The sequence below is a fragment of the Rana temporaria genome, chromosome 2, assembly GCF_905171775.1.
Source record: "Rana temporaria chromosome 2, aRanTem1.1, whole genome shotgun sequence".
NCBI classification, from domain to species: Eukaryota; Metazoa; Chordata; class Amphibia; order Anura; family Ranidae; genus Rana; species Rana temporaria.
In genome coordinates, this window is record NC_053490.1 from 391,692,184 (window position 1) to 391,715,211 (window position 23,028).

The window sequence follows — 23,028 nt, forward strand, 5'->3', positions numbered from 1 at the left end:
AAGCTCAACTCCCAGTCCTACTGCCAGTTTCTGGAAGACACCTTCTTCAAGCAGTGGTACAGGAAGAAGTCTGCATCCTTCAAGAAAAACATGATTTTCATGCAGGACAATGCTCCATCACACGCGTCCAAGTACTCCACAGCGTGGCTGGCAAGAAAGGGTATAAAAGAAGAAAAACTAATGACATGGCCTCCTTGTTCACCTGATCTGAACCCCATTGAGAACCTGTGGTCCATCATCAAATGTGAGATTTACAAGGAGGGAAAACAGTACACCTCTCTGAACAGTGTCTGGGAGGCTGTGGTTGCTGCTGCACGCAATGTTGATGGTGAACAGATCAAAACACTGACAGAATCCATGGATGGCAGGCTTTTGAGTGTCCTTGCAAAGAAAGGTGGCTATATTGGTCACCGATTTGTTTTTGTTTTGTTTTTGAATGTCAGAATGTATATTTGTGAATGTTGAGATGTTATATTGGTTTCACTGGTAAAAATAAATAATTGAAATGGGTATATATATTTTTTTTGTTAAGTTGCCTAATAATTTTGCACAGTAATAGTCACCTGCACACACAGATATCCCCCTAAAATAGCTAAAACTAAAAACAAACTAAAAACTACTTCCAAAAATATTCAGCTTTGATATTAATGAGTTTTTTGGGTTCATTGAGAACATGGTTGTTGTTCAATAATAAAATTAATCCTCAAAAATACAACTTGCCTAATAATTCTGCACTCCCTGTATTTGGAGGAAAACCACAAAGGGAGGACAGACTGCAGCCAGTCGCGTTCTAATCAGTTAACATCATTTATGTTTTTGAACACTATGGAATAGAAGATATGTGATCTCTTTGGTAAAACACTGAAAATAAATTATCAAAAATAACAGCTTGCATCTGGTTTATGGTTGTAAAAATTCAAACAAATGTGAAAAGTATATATTAGTAAAATAATCTGAAGACACAATTCTTACCTTGAAATATAAGAAAAAATAGTATACAAAACTAGCCAAAAGAAACTTTATAAACAAGCAAAATTACATTTCTTGAACAGCCTTTAAATATCAGTCCACAAATTGTTGTGTGCCAAATTTATTATGATCATTAGATACAAATTTACTTATCTAATCTTAAAAATTCAGCATGCAAATAACAAGAACCTTGATGATAAGAAACAAATTTATTAATAGTCTGGAAGACTTGCTTCCTCTTTGGCAGGAAATATACATGTTGAATTCACAGTTGAGACGAGACAGATGACCGCTTAGCCGCCAGCAGAAATAAAGGGGTTCTGTAACATTGGAAGGCAGTCAATGGTCTCTTTCTTACATTCCAGTTTATCTGCACTACTCTGGGAATGGTGATCAATTTAGGAATGTTTTTTTTTAAATGGAATGGCCAGAAGTTTTGGTAATAAAAAAATAAAAAGCAACAAAAAAAAGTTTATATTTATCAAAAAAAAGGAAAAAAAATCTACACTACTTAAGTAGACTACAGAATACTAGGGAATGATATAAGGCGTGTTGGGAGCAAGCTCTGGAAGCATCGAATAATTGCCGATATTAATTCCACCTTTACTGCAGAGATAAAGTCCTAGTCTTTTCCTAGGAATTTCTTCAATTCGCCATCTTCCACGGCACGCATCATATCATCATAGTTCTGCAAATGAAATGGGGAAAAATAGGTTCAGTAGATAAATAACACAGAAAATGCAATAGACAATTTGCAGTTCTGACAAGACATTTGAGAATCCCTTTAAGATTTTTTCATACATAGTACCTACAATGTAATTGGATTTACTGAGTGAGGTCGTCATGATTATGGACTATCTCTGAGACATGGGAGTTCTACACCCCATCAGCAATAAATCCTTTCCAGTATTGCACGGAGACATCTGAACTGAAATTGACGGATCTGGGCCACTCGGAGATCCCTACAATGTCAATTATCTCACCAGACTCCACCCATAACTAAGCCCTATACTAACTATTCTGTACAGTAAAGAGGTGTATACATACCCATTCCCTGGGCACTCTGGTCTGCCAGAGGCTGGCTTCAGTAAAGAGAGATTGCAGAAAACTTCTACAATGTCTTTGGAGGTGATGTCACCCATAGTCTTAATATGGGCCATCTGTTGTGAGCTGTCCCTCTTCTACCCTGAAGATGGCGCTGGGAGCTGATCATATGACCAGAGAGAACTCTGTGCCACGGGGGACAGGGGACCGATGCAGTTCTAGAATAAGCCTGCTGGAGTGAGGAGTAAGGGATTGGGATGAGTGGCATTGCCAGGGTGGTCGTCGCACGGAGGGTCTTGGTTGTTATTTCTGGTAGAGTGGTGATGTCACATCCGGGTACACGGAGAGTCTTGGTTGTTATTTCTGGTTGAGTGGTGATGTCACATCCTGGTACGGCTTCCGTTATTGGAACACGCGCTGGCCCCAGGGCGAGTAGAGGCGTTTTCAGAGTACTACACTATACAGCTGTTTAAAAATTGGTCTTGGCACATGTAAATACAAGTGCATTTTTTTATGCTGATTGGCTGGCATTGTGTTAATACTACACTACGATTATGTCCTGGTGTATGCTGGCTTATTCTTGAGAGAGGCGAGTGGAGTCTTTGAGTCCCATACAAACATCCTGGGAGACCAGGTGCCTGAAATAAAGAGGAATTCATAGTGCCCGAATCTAAATTAAGCGCATACTGACTTTTTAATTTTATTTATTTTTTAAAAGGGGTCAATACCTTTTGGCGAGTGTGCATTGCTATTATCATGTGGTGAATTCGCAACTCATCTTGCAGTGGCTTGCATAGTGGTGTGGAGGCGCACTAGCAAGAATAAGATACATGTGGTGTCGGAACACACTTGGTTTGATTTATGGACTGAATATAGTCCGATTTTTTGAGCGCGTGGTATCCATTTCTTTACGTTTAATTAAAGTGGTGTTTGAGTATATAAAAAGGTTGTATTAAGATTAAGCGCCTGCTTTATACACATGGCATAACATCAGCATTGAAATAACAGATATATTAGACAATCCAATATAAGCTACTAAACCGCCTTTCATGTTGCGAGTTCTGCTTGTCTGCTGACCATCTCTTTCTACCACTTCCAGCTTCTTCTCTGCCGTTTACTTTCCATTTCTAAGGACTATATATCCCAAGGTACCTTGCTGCCTAAAATCACTTACTCCTGTACTGACTCCGCCTCCTGAAACTCCTCTTCAGCACCTTTGTAGTACAAGTGAAAGGCTCTGTGAGATATGCGACACAGCAGTGCCTACCCACAGGGCACAGTGAATACATGCCACAGAAGTAAATGTGTAGGGATCTTCACAAAGTTAGCAAACACCAAGATCGATCAATTTAAGGAGCAGGCTAGAAATAATGTGGAATTACAGTAAATATGATTTAAAATATGAGCTCACTAGAACATCCCTCTTGCATTTAGCATCTGCTGACAGACACTGAACACTAAGTACATAATATTTGCATGTGTAAGTCAACATTGAACTTTTTATTTGTAGATAAAGTGAGAAGGGTGAAACTAGACAAAAAACACATAGGTGTGGTGTAGACATGTCAGCGATCAGGAGCTGATAGATTACCAGATTTTCATCTAGGACCTCATGTGAACTATATGTTGCAGTACCGATTAACCATGACTAGAGAGATAAGGAGCCAATGTGCGATTTAAGCCTCGTACACACAATCAGATTTTCCGCTGACAAAGCGTAGAACTTTTGTCCGAAAGGGCGTTGGCCAGGAATTTGTCTTGCATACAAACGGCACAGAATTGTCGGCCAACAAACCCAAAACTATGTTTTTTTCAGCTCTTTAGCGCCATCCTTTGGGCACCTTCTGCTAATGCTGCGTTTGGTAATCATTGCTTCCGAGCATGCGTGTTTGTACTTGGGATTTTTGTCCGAGGGACAGGGTGTTTTTTTCTAACAATAAATATGTTTGTTTTTTTTTAGTCTTGCAGCGTTCCATTTCCTGAATCCTTGACTAGACGACCCACTGCCTCCTGGGATGTCCACGTCACATCCCAAGTATTTTAGCTCAAGATCTCATGCATGCACAGACTGCCACACGCCAGTTTATAGGACGTGTGGGTCTCTGGGTTTTCTGGTAGGGGTGTCTAGATTTCAAAAATGGCTGCTCAGAATTACAAATTCTCTTTCAGGTAAAAAAACAAAAACAAAACACAAACACACTATTTATTCAGCCGTTTGGGGGAGGGGGCGTTTTTAACCTTTATAACTATATGCCACTCTGACAACATGAAACCTTTGACTCAAATTTTATGACGCATTACTGTAACTCGGTGAAGGTGAAATTTCTGTACTAAGGCTACTGGGTAAGAATGCATGCCTGTTGATCTGCCTTCACATGTAAACGGAAAATTGGCAGGGGGTGACGTGTTGGCAGTAGATAATAATCTCCATAAAAATAAAGGAGTGGAATGGCATTGTGTGCTGTAGGCGCCTCCATTTAGCAAGCTAATCGTCATGTTTTATTTTGTCACACAATTCCCAGCATCCTAATGAATTACTTTACGAGCTTTAGGTTAACAGGTAAAATAATGATGTTTCTTACAATGCTACTGTGCACACAAAATAAATAAATAAAACTAAAATAATCCATAAAGTAACTCCAAAAAAGTATTCATAAAAAAAAATATATATATATATATTAATATATTAATTAGTGTGTGTGCTTTCAGCAAAATAGGCTACTATGCGGCGCTGCATCAGATTTTGCACTGTCCAGTTTTAAAGGGGTTGTAAAGGTTCGTTTTTTATTTTCTAAATAGGTTCTTTAAGCTAGTGCATTGTTGGTTCACTTACTTTTTCCTTTGATTTCCCTTCTTTTTTTTCTTTTTTTATTTCCCTTCTAAATGTTTTTTTTCTTTGTCTAAATTTCTCACTTCCTGATTCTCCTCAGTAAGCTGTTCTGGCTGACTAACCCCCATGGATGATGGTGGAAAGCTTACTGAGGAGAAACAGGAAGTGCGAAATTCAGACAAAGAAAAAAAAACATTTAGAAGGGAAATCGAAGGAAAAGGTTAGTGAACCAACAATGCACTAGCTTAAATGAACCTATTTGAAAATAAAAATACAAACCTTAACAACCCCTTTAAATCAACCAAAAAGTGTTTATTTAAAAAATCCAATGTGGAATTCTAGACTCTCATACAACCCCCATGTCAGACACAACATTATTCTGATCAATCTGACCTTCATGCTGAAGCTCTAAAAAACATTTCCCCGTCACGTACTCTGCTTTCGGGAAGCCAGCCTGCACTTTAAATTGACGTCATCATAAAACAAACCGTTCTGCACTGCCAAGTTTGAATCTATTGACTACAAATAGCCCATTGTAATCAATAGACGCTGCCAGTGCCTGCTCAGTAATGGGGCTAGGATGTAATTAAATCCAGTATAGAACGTACGCTGGCCATCTGAAAGCAGCTCTGATCTGAGTTCTGGTGTATCCTACATGCATGTAATGAGGAAAGAGAAACTCTAGGACAGGGATGGCGAACCTTGGCACCCCAGATATTTTGGAACTATGTTTCCCATGATGCTCAATCATTCTGCAGTGTAGTGGAGCATCCTGGGAAATGTAGTTCCAAAACATTTGGCGTACCAAGGTCGCCATCACTGCCCTAGGGCATGTATCAATAATTTTAAATGGAAACAGTTCTGATAGCAATTAAATTCAGTCAGATGTACTTGATCAGGATATTTTTTCCCCCGCTGGAGCAAATTGGATCATGCTTTATTGGGGTTGTTTTGCCTTCCTCTGGATCAACTGTGGCTATAGGATTGTGTATATAGAGGTATTCTATTTGTGTGTTTTTTCCCCTATGTTGGTTAAACCTGATGGACTATTGTCTGTTTTTCAAACAGATATAAAAGAAAAAAATAATAAAAAATTAACACTATGTAAAAAAAAAAAAAAAGAACTGCAGTTGGCATCTTGAGCTGCTTCAAGACGAGTTTTATACATTCCTATAGACTTGTGTAGGAACGCAAAACCTGTTTGATGTGAACAAAAGCTCATCGACACAGACCCTTAAGCTGGCCATAGATTGTTCGAATCTCAGCCGATTCAACAGGGACCCTTGTGTGTGCTGGCTGATTGTACCATCAATTGACTTGGGTACACCCAGCATGCTGTATTTTTGCATACAATTACTGACAGCGGCTATAGCTGCTAGCAACAATCACTGTTCTCCCAGCAGATATATCCCCCATGACCCCCACCAGGAGAACACAATAGATCCGCAGGGGGATTCCCCCATCAACACATTCAGTGTTGATGGGGAAAACATGATTTTCTTACCTGCAACCCATAGTTGCAGGAAAGAATTTGCAACATCTATGAACTGCCTTAGTGAGAACTTCAGTAACACACAATACATAAAGGCAATTTTTTTTTCAATTACTGTATATACTCGAGTATAAGCCGAGTTTTTCAGCACATTTTTTGGTGCTGAAAATGCCCCCCTCGGCTTATACTCGAGTCACCTTTTTGTGCTTGATCTCCCGGGCTTTGGGGTCCCTGTACCGGCCGTAGGTCCCCTGGACCCCAAACTTGGCACACATATAGTCACACTCGTCCTCTACAAGTGTCCGGGGGAGCACCGATTTTTCAAAGTTGGGCACCCCTTCCATAGACTCCCATGTTAAACGGTCATTTCTCCAGTAACTTTGGGGACCCGGTACCGGTCAGCCATAGAGCCCCAGGCAAACATGTAGCCCCAGTTCTCCTCTACAAGCGTGCAAAGTTTGCTGTCTGGGGGACCTACGGCCGGGAGCACCAATTTTTCAAAACCCGGGCACCCCTTCTATATACTCCCATGTCAAACGAAAGTCTAGTATTTGGCACAGTGAGGCATGGACACAGTGAGGCAAAGTGAGGCACAGTGAGGCATGCAGATGGACACCCTGGGCTTATACTCAAGTTAATAAGTTTCGGCTTATATTCGGGTCGGCTTATACTCTAGTATATACGGTACTTTGCTAAAAAGGTTTTCTCTTTTGGCTGCCATGGGAAGCGACATGTCACCTCCTCACTACCTGCTTTAACCTTAAACAGGCCAAACCACTATGCCATAATCACATACACAGCATGCAATTGTGGTGTGACCCCATTACCTTTTAAAGACTTCATACTTCCCATAGAATGCATACAGCCCTGAGTTGCTGTATGTGTTTGTTTAGGTGGGCATGGGGGACGCAACCGCCTGCTCTTACCACCTACCATCTGCACAAGCCCTTAGCGAGGGAATATAAAAAATTCCATTATGTCCGCTCTGAAAATGCTAGCTGCTTGACTGTCATGCAATTTCAACAGCTTCAGTACTCTGACGTGCTGTCCGAAGTGTGCATAGGCACTGTGACTTCACTCTGACTTTCTATTCTGCATGCTTGTTTCAGGGCAGACTCAGAGTATTGAGCACAAAACACAGAAAGCGGACATCTGTGCACTGAATTTCTCTAAAACTCAGCTACCTTGTACTACACTGCCTAGGTGTCCTACTGCCATGCAAAGTAAACGGCAATGGACAGCAGCACTCTACGCCCCGATTCACACTGAATGCGACTTTGAAACCGTGCTGATTCACTTGGAGTAGTCACAGGCCAGTGCGACTTGACTGACATCTATGCGACTTCATTCACAGATGTCTATGCAAGTCGCACCTGAAATCAGACACACAAAAAAAAAAGTGCAGGAACCTTTCTTTCAAATTGGTGCGGCAACGCACAATCGGAGTTGCAACGATTAACGGTTCCATTGACAATAGGGTGCGACTTGTCATGCAATTTGTAACTGTCAAGTTGCATCGAAGATGCTGACTAGGCAATGCATTTTGAAGGATTTTCCTCTGTCAAGCTTGGCAGAGAGATCAAAAAGCGGTGGCACTAGCCGTCTCTCTCAGTGGCACCTCCGAGGACACTGTGCAGGCTGTCTCAAGGAGGACTAGGCATTGTCAAACTCAATAGAAAGATTATGGGAGATGGCTGTCTCTTGGCGGCACGGGGATGGGGACACGGGGATGCAAGCTATAGCAGAGAGAGGGACAAGAAAACACATTTCAAGGGTATTCTCTCCTTGTTAAGCATGAAAAAGTAAGAAATCCCTATTCCCCCTTCCTTAATTCAGCTTGAATCCCAAGTCCCTGAAGGTGCCGCTGAGAGAGAAAGCTATCTCTGCCACCTTCTGATACCTGCAGGGGGTCCTGTCTGGAAAACTGCATAATGTACAGGTTGCATCTGACAGTTTGAAATTGGCCACTTTGTTTTTATACTTATAAATGTAGCTCCTTTTTATTGCACGAGATCCGTTTGCACTCATCTTTTTGCATCTTTTTTTATGAAAAACATTGAAAACACAATCCTGGCATAGACACCAGAACTAACTATCCGCTCTTGTCTCTGGAAAGCCAGCAATGAAATATCACACAAAAATGTGTCTGCCAATACATCTGTGGAGTTCATTACTATTCAAGGTTGCTTCTGGCTGAAATCCTCGTGCCAGATTCTATATAAAATCTATTTTTAAAATCCAGCTTGCTTTAAAGGGGTTGTAAAGGTACAATTTTTTTTCCTAAATAGCTTCCTTTACCTTAGTGCAGTCCTCCTTCACTTACCTCATCCTTCCATTTTTTTTTTTAAGTGTATTTTGTGCGTGTACTCGAGAGAGGAGCCGGACTGCAGGAGTTGGGAGTAGGCAGGCCTCCCCCAGAGGCAATCTGCCACCTTTCTCCATGCCCCGGGTGGCAATGGCGGTTGTGTGAGGGGGTCCTCCCACACAGCCCGCCCTACCTGCTCCGCTTTGAAGCCCAACGGGATATAGGGACTCCCTATAAGGAAGTGAGAGGATCTAGCCCGCTCAACCAGTCCTTCGCCTCTCTTTTTAGAGACCGCGTGGTCAACGTGCGTGCATGTTAACCCAATTTCGAGTGCGTGTAAGTGTGGTGGTTTTTGTGGGAGAGGGGTGGGCGTACTAAGCGCAGGCTTACCTCGCATAGCACACCCACCGGGAGTCGGGCTGAGACCACCAAACTCAATTCACATGTAGCCGAGACCGGGATCCGAACCCCTAGCTGCAGAGGTGAATGGCTTGTCAGCGCAGTGCCAATCGCGTTGAGCCACCGCAGCTCCCCTCATCCTTCCATTTTGCTTTTAAATGTCCTTATTTCTTCTGAGAAATTCTTACTTCCTGTTCTTCTGTCTGTAACTCCACACAGTAATGCGAGGCTTTCTCCCTGGTGTGGAGTGTCGTGCTCGCCCCCCTCCCTTGGACTACAGAAGAGTCAGGACGTTCTCTACATTGCAGATGGAGAAAGGAGCTGTGTGTTAGTGGGCATCCCGACTCTCCTGTAGTCCAAGGGAGGGGGAGAGCACGACACTCCACACCAGGGAGAAAGCCTGGCATTACTGTGTGGAGTTACAGACAGAAGAACAGGAAGTGATGATTTCTCAGAAGAAATAAGGACATTTGAAAGCAAAAACAAAAGGATGAGGTAAGTGAAGGAGGACTACACTAAGGTAAAGGAAGCCATTAAGGAAAAAATACAAATTGTACCTTTACAACCCCTTTAACATATAAATATGTCCAAACATGAAACTTCAAGGTAATGAAGTAACGCAATAATCAGAACTCTTACCCCAAGGTACTTGTCACCCAGGAACAACTGAGGAGGAAGTGCGCTGGGGTTGCCACATTTCTCTCTCATTTCTGTTCGTAAAATGTTGTCCACGGCTATATCCACGGTCTCATAGGGCAGTCCAGAAGTGTCCAAAACCCGAACCATTTCATGCTGCTGCGCCTTTGTCTAGACGATAAAGAAGACATTTTACTTACTCCGTTACTTAACGACTATTCGTGATAAGCAAGCAGATTAGCAACCCATGTGAATGGCAAATTGCACAATGTTTGTTGAGCCGAAAATAAACATTCAGATCTGTCAAAAACAACAAAATTAGGAATCATCATTGGCTAGGTTTCTAAATGTCACGATTCTCTGCATATCGGCCACAGAATATTCAAAATTAATGAACTCCTCTGATCTTTGAGGTTCACCAACTACAATCATCACTTTTGTACTTGGAAGGCAGACTAGACTTAGGCCTCATACACACTGGATGTTAGAAAAAAAAAAAAACACTAGTAGCGCTGGCAGTAGAAAGCTATAGAATAGAATAGAATAAGCGTTTTTGCAGTATCATTTTTTAGCAAAACTATACTTCCACTTAAAGGGGTTGTAAAGGTTTGTTTTTTAATTTTTTAGGTTCCTTTAAGCTAGTGCATTGTTGGTTCACTTACCTATTCCTTCGATTTCCCTTCTAAATGTTTTTTTCTTTGTCTACATTTCTCACTACCTGTTTCTCCTCCGTAAGCTTGCCCCCATCATCCATGGGGGTTAGTCAGCCAGAACAGCTTACTGAGGAGGAACAGGAAGTGAGAAATTCAGACAAAGAAAAAAAAATTTTAGAAGGGAAATTGAAGGAAAAGGTAAGTGAACCAACAATGCACTAGCTTAAAAGGAACCTATTTAGAAGATAAAAAAAAACAAACCTTTACAACCCCTTTAAAGGAGTTCTCTGACCTAAAACTTTTAACCCCCGCTGTGCCCGGGCTGTAAAAAAATAGAAAATAAACTTTCACTTACCTGCCTACGATCCCCCGTTGTTCCGATATCGCCGTCCCGTTCTCCGATCCCGGGCCCCTTCCGCTTCCTGTGTGTCGGTGACTCATAGTGCGCTCAGCCTATCAGCGGCCGCAGCAATGTCCCGTCGCGGCCACTGATAGGCTGAGCGCACTATGAGTCACCGACACACAGGAAGCGGAAGAGACCGGGACCGGAGAACGGGACGGCGATATCGGAACAACGGGGGATCGTAGGCAGGTAAGTGAAAGTTTATTTTCTATTTTTTTACAGCCCGGGCACAGCGGGGGTTAAAAGTTTTAGGTCAGAGAACTCCTTTAAGCTTATGACTCAAAAATGCTGAATAGCCAAGTTTTTCAGCTTATTTCAGAGTTTTCAGCCAGATAACGCTGATAAGAGCCTATGTGTGCATGGACACAAAGGATAACATGCTGGGGAGTTTACTGGCTGCAAAAAAAAAAGCCAGACAGCAACTGTATAAACACCCAGTGTGCATGAGGCCTAAGGCGACACGACACTAGTACTACTTTGGATCCAGCTTTGCCCTGCGACTTGAAGCCGACCTATGTCCAACTTTCAATGAATTGGGATCCGACTTGGATCCCTGCCAATACCAGGCACTGTGTTTGATATGAATCTTGAGGGGGAACTCCATGCCAAATTTTAAATATAAAAACGGCATGGGTTCCCCCTCCAAGAGCATACCAGGCCCTTGGGTCTGGTATGGATTTAAAGGGGAACCCCTTATGCCAAAAAAACGGCATGGGGGTCCCCCCAAAACCTTATCCGAGCACGCAGCCTGGCAGGTCAGGAAAGGGGGTGAGTGCTTTGGGGCAGGGGGGCTCATGTTGATGAGGACCCCTACCCATTCACCTGGGGGGGAAAAAAGTGTCAAGAAAAAAAAAAACACACACACTCTGCACAGGTTTTTAAAGTAATTTATTAGGCAGCTCCGGGGGTCTTCTTCCGACTCTCCGCTCACTCCAGTGCTTTCTGCCGGACCCCTCCACTATCTTCTTGCAGCTCTTTTACTAGCAGGGGGCCCGGTCTTCTCCCCTCTTTCTCCTGTCCCGATGTTGACGCGACAAGCTCTCCCGCTGCAACGCCGTGTGCAACCATTTATATAAGCATGGGGCATGGTCACCGGGTGATCCCGCCCGTATGACGTCACAGTCCCGGGGCATCACTCGGTGACCACGCCCCATGCCTATATAAATAGTTGAGCACACGGCATTACAGCGTGAGAGCTCGTCGAGTCAACATCGGGACAGCAGGGAGGAGAAGACCCCCCCCCCCCACGCTAGTAAAATAGCTGCAAGAAGATAGTGGAGGGGCCCGGCAGAAAGCACCGGAGCTGCCTAATAAATTAATTTAAAAACCTGTGCAGTGCTTTTTTTTTCTTTACACTTTTTTTCCCCCCAGGTGAATAGGTAGGGGTGGGGGGCCGGGATGTGGGGGGCCGGGATCTGGGGGCCCCCTTTCCACCCCCTTTCCTGACCGGCCAGGCTGCGTGCTCGGATAAGGGTCTGGTGTGGATTTTGGGGGGACCCACACGCCTTTTTTTTGCGGCGTAGAGGTTTCCCTTTAAATCCGTACCAGACCCAAGGGCCTGGTATGCTCTTGGAGGGGGAACCCATGCTGTTTTTTCATTTAAAATTTGGGGTGGAGTTCCCCCTCAAGGTCAGCAGAGCACAAGTCGCATGCCAAAGTCGGATCATGCAAGACGACGTTCCGACTTTGATCCGACTTCAATGATATTCAATTCAACCAGCGCGGGAAGGGGGGGGAGGCGGACTAGCGCAGGAAGGTGGGGGCGGACCAGCGCAGGAAGGGGGGGGGGGCGGACCAGCGCGGGAGGGAGGGGGAGAGGCGGACCAGCGCGGGAAGGAGGGGGAGAGGCGGACCAGCGCGGGAAGGAGGGGGAGAGGCGGACCAGCGCGGGAGGGAGGGGGAGAGGCGGACCAGCGCGGGAGGGAGGGGGGAGAGGCGGACCAGCACTGGAAAGGGAGAGGCGGACCAGCGTGGGAAAGGGGAGGCGGACCAGCGGGGGAAAGGGGAGGCGGCCCAGCACTCGTCTGAATGAGTCCTTATAAAAGAAAGTAAGCAAATCCGTTTTTGTTAAAAATACTGCCAAAAGAAAATAAATAAAATGATATAAAATGTATTTGGGTACAGAGCTGCAAGCCTGAAAAATGATAAAAGTATCACGGGCTGAAATGTAAAAAATGATGTGGTAACGAATACTGGCTGGTACTGGTTATAGAAGAGGAAATGGCTGGGTAAATATGACAGAGCAAATACTGAACGAGGATGTCACCATTATGACCGCAGAGGACAGACATGAAAAAAAGGAAGAGAAGTCGCCATGTAATGTGGAAGTAAAAATATTCAGAGAAAAAAAAAAAGAGACAACGCAGCATAGGTTGAGCATGGCAACCAATCAGCTACTAGTTTTCATTTTAAATGCATGACTCAACAAGCTGAAGCTAGAAGCTGATTGGTTGTTATGCACATCTGCTGCAGCTTCAGTAGAATGGGGGCTATTAGAATAGGGTTTGGAGGTGCCAAATAAAAAACAAAGGGGTCGGTTTGAAAAATGTTCAGAGCGCCCAGCCAAAAAACATAGGCAGCTTGGCCCCATTACTAGGATTTCTATGACCCACCCTTATGTTGTAATAAGGAGATTTCACAATTGCTTGCATAGAGGAATCAATAGAACAAAGTACACTGCATAGGGCCAATGATGACATGAATGGTGTGTCCCCAGCACTATCAATGGTGACAGGTGACACCCTGGTAAGGAGAAGCAGTGTTCATCAGTGAAGTTGGAGGACTGCTGGTGCCTCTATAGGAATCAATGTGATGAGAGGGATACACTGATGGACAGCAGAAGTCATTGGAAGCCAACAAGATGCTGCAAGAGGACTGCGCGCCCTGACAGCCCCCAATGACGGCTATTTGCAGCACACCTAGTCTGCATCAGTGTCAGGTGACCCCCGTGGTGCCCCATCCCGCCTCACCTCCCGGGAACTGGTCACCGTTGTCATATACATCTTCAGAGGATCATCGCAAGCTTGATCTTTTTCTGCCATCTCGATTTCCGACCTCTCCCAACCACGTGTCAGCTCTCTAGCCTATCGTGGCGTTCCGCGTGACACGTGACTAGCAGCTGTGAACTACACATCCCAGTATGCACCGCGGAGAACCGTTTTATTTTTTTTCTTTTAGTCCCGCTGTCTCCAGGGAATAAACAGTGAGGTGGTATCAGCCGCTGGAGAGCAGGAAATGATAAAAGAAACAGACATCAAATAGTGCTTTCTATTTAAGATCTTTGTTAACCGCTTCATGACCAGGCCATTTTTATGCGACACGGCGCTGCGTTATTTTAACTGACAATTGCGCGGTCGTGCGACACTGTACCCAAATAAAATCGATGTCCTTCCCCCCCACAATTAGCGTTTTCTTTTGGTGGTATTTGATCACCAAAAGCTTATAAACAAAAAATTTACCAACAATTTCAAAAATAAAAAACAATAAAAAAAAACAATATTTTTTACTTTCTGCTATAAAACATATCCAATTTAAAAAAAATGGCAAAAAATCGCATTTCTTTATATTTATATTTCTTAATCAATTTAGGCTACATATTTTTGGTAAACAAAATCCCAATAAGCGAATATTGATTGGTTTGTGCAAAAGTTAGTGTCTACAAGCTATGGGATAGATTTATTTTTTACTAGTAATGGCAGCAATCAGCGACTTCTAGTAGAACTGCGATATTGTGGCAGACAAATGAGACACTTTGGGGACCAGTGACACTAATACAGTGATCAGTGCTAAAAATATGCACTGTCACTGTACTAATGACACGGGCAGGGAAGGGGTTAACATCAGGGGGTGATCAAAGGGTTAAATGTGTGCCTAGGGAGTGATTACTAACTGTGTGTGTGTGTGGGGGGGGGGGGGGGGGGTGCTTGTACTATGGGCAGGACTGGTGCAAGGATTTTTGACACCCTAGGCGAAACCTCATTTTGCCACCCCCGTGCTCCACCCCTGACTCCGCCCCCTTTGCCCTGCCCATGTATACCCCACCTTTTTAATGAAGTGTCCAGTCCACCAGCACCCATCAAATACAGCCTCACCAGCGCCCATCAATGCAGCCTCACCAGTGCCCATCAAATGTAGCCTCACCAGTGAGTATCAATGCAGCCTCACCAGCGCCCATCAATGCAGCCTCACCAGCGCCCATCAAATGTAGCCTCACCAGTGAGTATCAATGTAGCCTCACCAGTGAGTATCAATGCAGCCTCACCAGTGCCTATCAATACAGCCTCACCAGCGCCCCTCAATGCAGCCTACCAGCGCCCCTCAATGCAGCCTAACAGCGCCCATCAAATGTAGCCTCACCAATGCCTATCAATGCAGCCTCATCACCAGTACCCCTCAATGCAACCTACCAGTGCCCAGCAATGAATGTTTGCTTGCTTCCATTCATTCGGGAGTTGGGACATGTCATGGACCTTGAGATATTAAAGTGTTTCTACTTGACATCTGTTACACAGGAGAGGGACATTCAATGCAAGGCTTTTGAAATGCTAAGTGGAACCAGCTTGCGAAATACCTTTTATTGTGTTCTGCAGGTTAAGAGCGGGTGTCGGAGTCAGTCCGTCTAGCTAGAACCGGGTTATTGTGTACATTGATTACCCCCTGGGGCTTCTGTCTCAATACACTAGTCTTTCTATCCAAGCTATTGGACCAATCCCTGTTGACAATTTCAAGTCCTCATTTGCATGGTCAAGGGGGACCTGAGTGAAGACTGCATATACTTTACAATTGACCAATAGGAAAGCGGTTGTTGGGAGTGGGATGTTCCAAATTCTGTATAAAAGTGTGCTGTGTAATTGAAAATAAAGAGTCCTGTTGGAACTTACATACAGCCTGCCTGGTGTTTGTTCCTAATGGGTCTGAACGGCACATAGCTGTAGTTCGGACCCCGGAACCTTGGATGACTGGACCATCAGACGTTGCAATCTGCAAGCTGACTCACTGGTAGTAGAGGAGTGTCGGGAGAGCAGGACCTGGGCGAGGAAGGATCTCGTCACATTGGTTGGCAGCGGTGGGATTTGCTCTCCAGTTACTGGGACAACTCCAAACCACCACCATGAATGACCAGCTATGCAGCCTGGAGGAGAACCATGCTAAAAGACTTGCTTGAGAGCCGTGGAGGGACCGGTGGGAAGAACAAGGCCACCCTGATCATTGCGCTAGCCGAGATGGATCAGAGGGATGGTGATGCAGGACCCCGGTCAGTTGAAGACTTGTTCCAGCAGCGAGTTCAACAGCGGTTGGCATTATATGGTGCGAACCCATCAGAGACCGCCATACAGAATACCATTAGAGACCTCCAGCGGCAGGATGAGAGAGAACGAGAGCGACAACAGAGAGAACGAGAGCGGCAACAGGAGCTGAGAATTGCAGAAATACGGCGATCGGTGACAACGCCTAAAGAAGCAGCACCAAATGAAAGAAGAGGAGAGGTACAGATATCAGTAACCATGGAAGAGGAATTCAGAAGGAGGTTGCGAGAGAAGCAGATACAGCGCAGAGGACCAGTATCAGAGGAGGTCCTGCTTGGATGGTCTGATTCGATCCGCTGCGAACTCTGGAAAGAAGCGCTAGCCCGCGAGCAGCGACACCAGGGAAAAGCTCTCCCCTCCATCCATGTAAGGTACTGGTCACAGTATGAAGTACGGATGCTGTTATTGGGGGGACAACCAAAGCAGGAGTGGACAGCAGAGTTAAGCAGGCTGATCCGGGAAGAGATGCGGTTGGACGAGAGCTACAGAGCCCTCCGGTGGTATGTAGTCCAAGAGTGCCCGTGGTCAGCGGATGACAGCCCCACGGAAGGCTTTGACTATGATGGCCTGGGATTGTTGTATTGGAGGATGTCCAGGGATCCCAATTTTGGGAGCGATCGGGAGTGGCGTTGGGAGGAAATAATGGAGCACAGAGAGCGAAGACTGAATGTCCCGGAAGTGCACTGGTTACAGGAAGATTTGGAATTCCTGGCCGCTCAGGAATGGGAACTGGAAATCGCCTACAAACAGCTGCTAGACTCCGCTCAGCAGCAGGGTGAGGTTCCCTTTACCTGGGACTATGAGGAAATATCAGCTGACAGTGATGAAATCCTGGCTGATGAATCAGCAGTGGAAAATCGGGAGCTTGCCATTCCCAAAGCTGAAGTGCTGACCGCAGGGCCGAGCTCTGCTAACCTCTGCTCAGTACCCATAGCATCTTCTGGGTTCCATGGACAGGAGATGGTGAACCTCTATCCCCAGACACCAGTTGTAGAGACAGGGGATTTGATAGACTTTTCTGCTGAGGAAGAACAACCTGGGGAGCCTCCAACAGAAGAGCTGGTATCAGGGCCAAACTTCACTGTGCTCTGCCCAGCACCAAGTACAGTATTTGTGGAGTTACAAGGAACTTCCCCAGCTGAAGCGCTGGTCACCGGACAGAGGGATCAAGACCTCTGCCCCACCCCTGTGGCAGTTCCGGAGGCTCAGGGTGAGAAGATGGCGATCACTCCCCAGCCACAGATTACAGAGTGTATGGACTGTTCAGAGGATGTTATGGATTATGCACCCCCAGCAGAAGTGCTGGCAACAGGGCAGAATGCTAGCCATCTCTGCCCAGCACTGGGACCAACTGTGGAGTTCCAGGGAGCCGGGGCGGTTGGCCCCCCTCCCCAGCAACAAGCTGAGGTGGTAAAGCTCGTACTCCCAGCTGAATCACTGGCAGCAGGACAGGATGCTACTGGCGGCTGCACCCCACTACAGCTTGAGCGGATATCGGTGGATGGGACTGTGGTCTCCACTCACAGCAACCCAGCGGAAGAGCTGGCAACAGAGCAGAGTGCCCCAGGCCTCTGCTCTCAACTAACAGGAGAGAGGGTTCCTGTGGTAGTGGATGGGACTCCGATCTCCATGGACACAACCCCAGAACATGGTGCGGCACTGAGACAGGAGGATGTCGGCTTTGCTTTGCAAGCACCGGGGGATTTTTACCTAGCATCAGTGGATGGGACTGCAGTCTCCACTGGTATACCCCAGGAATGGTGGCCAGTTGGCCCAGATTCCCAACGGCATGATGAACTGAGCCCAGCCACCCTGTCTTCTCTCCAGCGGCTGAAAGGACTCCAGGGAGAAGGGCCAGTCCAGGCCTCTCCCCAGCGGCAGGCGTGTTCTCTGAGAGAGGCAGAGATTGGCTGGGTGAGTAATGCTCTGTTTGGGACAAGTTATCTGGGGTACTGGGGGGGTACCGGAATTGGGGTCTCTCCCAGTGTTAGTCTCCTGCCAAAGGGGGAGATGTGTGACAGACCTAGCCGGGACAGGGGCTTTTGGAGAGGACTGAATGCAAGCCTCTTGCCGTTCGATTATGGGCCAGGACCTCAAAACAGGAAGGCAGATGGGTCATCCCAGCAGACAGTCCTGGAACTTTAAGACTACTTTTCCAACATCCTCGAGTTGACCCGTTTGGGTCCCACTGCGGCTGTTGGACTGGTTCCCAGGGGAAGTAATGTCATGGACCTTGAGATATTAAAGTGTTTCTACTTGACATCTGTTACACAGGAGAGGGACATTCAATGCAAGGCTTTTGAAATGCTAAGTGGAACCAGCTTGCGAAATACCTTTTATTGTGTTCTGCAGGTTAAGAGCGGGTGTCGGAGTCAGTCCGTCTAGCTAGAACCGGGTTATTGTGTACATTGATTACCCCCTGGGGCTTCTGTCTCAATACACTAGTCTTTCTATCCAAGCTATTGGACCAATCCCTGTTGACAATTTCAAGTCCTCATTTGCATGGTCAAGGGGGACCTGAGTGAAGACTGCATATACTTTACAATTGACCAATAGGAAAGCGGTTGTTGGGAGTGGGATGTTCCAAATTCTGTATAAAAGTGTGCTGTGTAATTGAAAATAAAGAGTCCTGTTGGAACTTACATACAGCCTGCCTGGTGTTTGTTCCTAATGGGTCTGAACGGCACATAGCTGTAGTTCGGACCCCGGAACCTTGGATGACTGGACCATCAGACGTTGCAATCTGCAAGCTGACTCACTGGTAGTAGAGGAGTGTCGGGAGAGCAGGACCTGGGCGAGGAAGGATCTCGTCACAGGACACAGACACAGTCCTCCGCTGTTGCTTGCTGCAGAGAATAGAGAGTAGGAACAGCAGTGGTCGGGCACCCTAGGCAGCAGTGCGCCCTAGGCGGCTGCCTAGTTTGCCTAGTGGTAGCACCGGCCCTGACTATGGGAAGACAGAGATCCGTGTCCCTGGCTTTGTGGGAACAAAGGATCACAACCTTCCCTTCTCACAGACCGCCGTTCTGCCTTGTATACATAGGCAGACCGACATCCTGCCTGTGTCCCTTACGATTGGCGGGTCCTGACCGACATCACACCCACTGTGGGGAACCCAGCTGACAGCTGATGACTCATCGGTTGCTAAGGACACAGCAGCCGGCTTTCCAGCCCACTCCTTAGCAACCAGCAATGTACAGTGTGTTTAACCAGTTCCCGACCTCCTCATGTACATTTACGTCGGCAGAATGGCACGGACAGGCACAATCACGTACCTGTATGTCCTCTGCTAGACGTGGGTGGGGGGTCCGATCGGGACCCCCCCCCCGGTACATGCGGAGGTCGGGTCCGCTCGGGGAGCGATCCGGGACGACGGCGCGGCTATTTGTTTTTAGCCGCTCCGTCGCTCCCCGGAGCTGAAGAACGGGGAGAGCCGTGTGTAAACACGGCTTCCCCGTGCTTCACTGTGGCGCTGCATCGATCGAGTGATCCCTTTTATAGGGAAGACTCGATCGATGGTGTCAGTCCTACAGCCACACCCCCCTACACTAGTAAACACACACACAGTGATCCCTAAATGTTACAGCGCCCCCTGTGTTTAACTCCCAAACTGCAACTGTCATTTTCACAATAAACAATGCAATTTAAATGCATTTTTTGCTGTGAAAATGACAATGGTCCCAAAAATGTGTCAAAATTGTCCGAAGTGTCCGCCATAATGTCGCAAAACGAAAAAAATCGCTGATCGCCGCCATTACTAGTAAAAAAAAAAAAAACTATCCCCTATTTTGTAAACGCTATAAATTTTGCGCAAACCAACCGATAAACGATTATTGCGATTTTTTTTTACCAAAAATAGGTAGAAGAATACGTATCGGCCTAAACTGAGGGAAATTTTTTTTTTTATATATGTTTTTGGGGGATATTTATTATAGCAAAAAGTAAAAAATATTGCATTTTTTTTAAAATTGTCGCTCTATTTTTGTTTATAGCGCAAAAAATAAAAACCGCAGAGGTGATCAAATACCACCAAAAGAAAGCTCTATTTGTGGGAAAAAAAGGACGCCAATTTTGTTTGGGAGCCACGTCGCACGACCGCGCAATTGTCTGTTAAAGCGACGCAGTCCCGAACTGTAAAAACCCCTTGGGTCTTTAGCCAGCATATTGGTCCGGGGCTTAAGTGGTTAACCACTTGCTGCCTGCCATATAGCAATATGACATCAGCAAAGTGATTCTGTTATCCTGACCGGGCGTCATGTGACATGACCAGGATAACAAAGCCGATCGTGGTATGGAGCCTCTGACGAAGGCTTCTTACCACGTGATCAGCTGTGACCAATCACAGCTGATTATCGCGGAAACCAGGAAGTGCCAGTAAACGTCTTACTTGGTTCACATTGACAGGGAGAGCCGATCGGCACAGCCCCCATTAGATGTGCCCATCAGCTGCCAATCACTGCCCATCAGTTGCCAGCCTGTGCCCCATATAGAACACCTGTCAGTGCCTATCAAAGTGCCCATAAAAGTGCCAATCAGTGCCCTTCAGTAATGCCTGTCAGTAGCCTCTCATCAGTGCTGCCTATCTATTGGCATCTATCAGTGCCCATCAGTGCCACCTATCACTGCCGCCTATCAGTGCCATCTATTATTGCCCATCATTTTTTTCCCCCCAAAAAATTATTTTTTAGTTTGTTTAGCAAAAAATAAAAATCCCAGCGGTGATCAAATACCACAAAAAGAAAGCTCTATTTGTGGGAAGAAAATGATAAAAATGTAGTTTGGGTGCAGTGTAGTATGACCGCGCAATTGTCTCTGGTTCCCACCAGTGGCAGTGCGTCCATAAGGGTACACGGGCGCCGCCCCCTCTCTCCATCCACCCCCTCTATCACCAATGGATAGATTCTTGGTAGTAAGGGTTAACTTATCGCATTTCCAAGTGAAGACTCCGACTACAAATAACATTCATTAGAAGTACACAGATACACACCAGTATGGGAATAATACAAGCTTCCGGGCCCAACATTTCAAGTCCTGAGCTACTAGCCAGGCCTTAAGGGTTACTTGCCACCAGTTGGCCTACCCAACCCCTACCGTGCCCCACCCCTAATTCCGCCCATAACCACCACTCTTGTAAATTATCTCATGAAATTACATTTAAATATTTAATGCAGAATTAGGTTACAAAAATATAAATTAACAACAACTTTATGAATGCAGCCTCACCATTGCCCATCAATGCAGCCTCACCAGTGCCCATAAGTGCAGCCTTACCAGTGCAGCCTCACCTGTGCCAATGAATGCAGCCTCACTTGTGCCCATCAATGCAACCTCACCAGGGCCTATCAATGCAGCCTCTCCTGTGACCATCAGTGCAGCCTCACCTGTGCCCACCAATGCAGCTTTACCAGTGCCCATCAATGCAGCCTCACCTTTGCCCATCAATGAAGCCTCATCTGTGCCCATCAATGCAGCCTTACATATGCCCATCAATGCAGCCTCACCTGTGTCCATCAATGCAGCCTGACCTGTGCCCACCAATGCAGCCTCACCTGTGCCCATCAATGCAGCCCTGCCTGTGCTCATCAATGCAGGGTGACCAGTGCCTACCAATGTAGCCTCACCTGTGCCCATCTTTGCAGCGTGACAAGTGCCCACCAATGCAGCCTCATCTGTGCCCATCTTTGCAGTGTGACCAGTGCCCACCAATGCAGCCTCACCTGTGCCCATAATTGCAGCATAACCAGTGCCCATCATTTCAGTGTCACCAGTGCCCACTAATTCAGCATCACCTGTGCCCATCATTGCAGCATGACCAGTGCCCACCAATGCAGTCTCACCTGTGCCCATCATTGCAGCCTCACATGTACTCATCATTGCAGTGTTACCTGTGTCTAACATTGCAGCCTCATCTGTGCCCACCATTGCAGCTTCACAAGTGCCCATCCGTGCAGCCTAGCCTGTGCCCATCATTGCAGTGTGACCTGTGCCCATCACTGCAGCATGACCTAAGCCCACCAATGAAGCCTCACCCGTGCTATCATTGCAGTCTCGCCTGTGCCCACCATTGCAGCCTCACCTGTGCCCATCATTGCAGTGTGACCAGTGCAGCCTTACCTGTGCCCATCATTGCAGCGTGACCAGTGCCCATCAGTGCAGCCTCACCTGTGTCCATCATTGCAGCGTGACCAGTGCCCATCAGTGTAGCCTCACCTGTGCCCATCATTGCATCGTGACCAGTGACTATCATTGCACAGTGACCTGTATCCACCATTGCAGCGTGCCCATCATAGCAGCCTCGCCTGTACTCATCATTGCAGCCTCGCCTGTGCCCATCATTGCAGCGTGACCTGTGCCTCGCAATGCAGCCTCACCTGTGCCCAATATTGTGGCATGACTGGTGCCCACCAATGCAGCCTCGCCTGTGCCCATCATTGCAGCGTGACCAGTGCCCACCAATGCAGCCTCACCTGTGCCCACTATTGCGCCTCGCATTTGCCCCATCATTGCAGCATGACATGTGCCCATCAGTGCAGCCACACCTGTGCCCAAAATTGCTCTACACTCTCTTTTCCTAGCATGGGCTGTGAAGGTGTAACTGAATGCCACCACTTCCCCTAAACTGGCCATAAAATGATTGAAGGGCAATTCAAAGCTGCCTGTAAGTTGGTATGGTCAAATCTAGCATCCCAGAATGCAACCACATCCTTTCAGTAAGACTTAGCAAAGGTGTGGATGAAGGTTTTCAGCCTCACAAACCAAGGAGACAGAATCATGGTGCCAAAGGACACAGGAAGCACTTACTGCTCTGGTAGAGTAACAGGGAAAGTTGGATTAAACTGGCCTTAGACTGATCAAAATGTATTCAATTTGCAGGGACCATAAGAGTTTAGATGAGCGTGTGGTTGTCCCTGCCTAACAGAAGTTAATCTTTTGATCGACTTCTATTAAAGGGACATGCTGGGAAAAAAAATTGTCAATCAGCGACTGCAAC

The 23,028-nt window shown here is 46.3% G+C and overlaps 1 protein-coding gene across 1 annotated transcript; it reads right to left on the bottom strand.

Annotated features, from left to right (window-relative positions):
• Positions 1–1,074: 1,074 nt before the first annotated feature.
• On the bottom strand, positions 1,075–13,827 carry SH3BGRL3 (SH3 domain binding glutamate rich protein like 3). Its single transcript, XM_040338021.1, has 3 exons — positions 13,701–13,827; positions 9,679–9,846; positions 1,075–1,657 (listed from the first exon to the last, which is right to left on the bottom strand). The coding sequence occupies exons 1-3, from the start codon at positions 13,770–13,772 to the stop codon at positions 1,592–1,594; spliced, it is 306 nt and encodes a 101-aa protein (XP_040193955.1). The 5' UTR covers positions 13,773–13,827; the 3' UTR covers positions 1,075–1,591.
• Between the last annotated feature and the right edge of the window lie 9,201 nt (positions 13,828–23,028).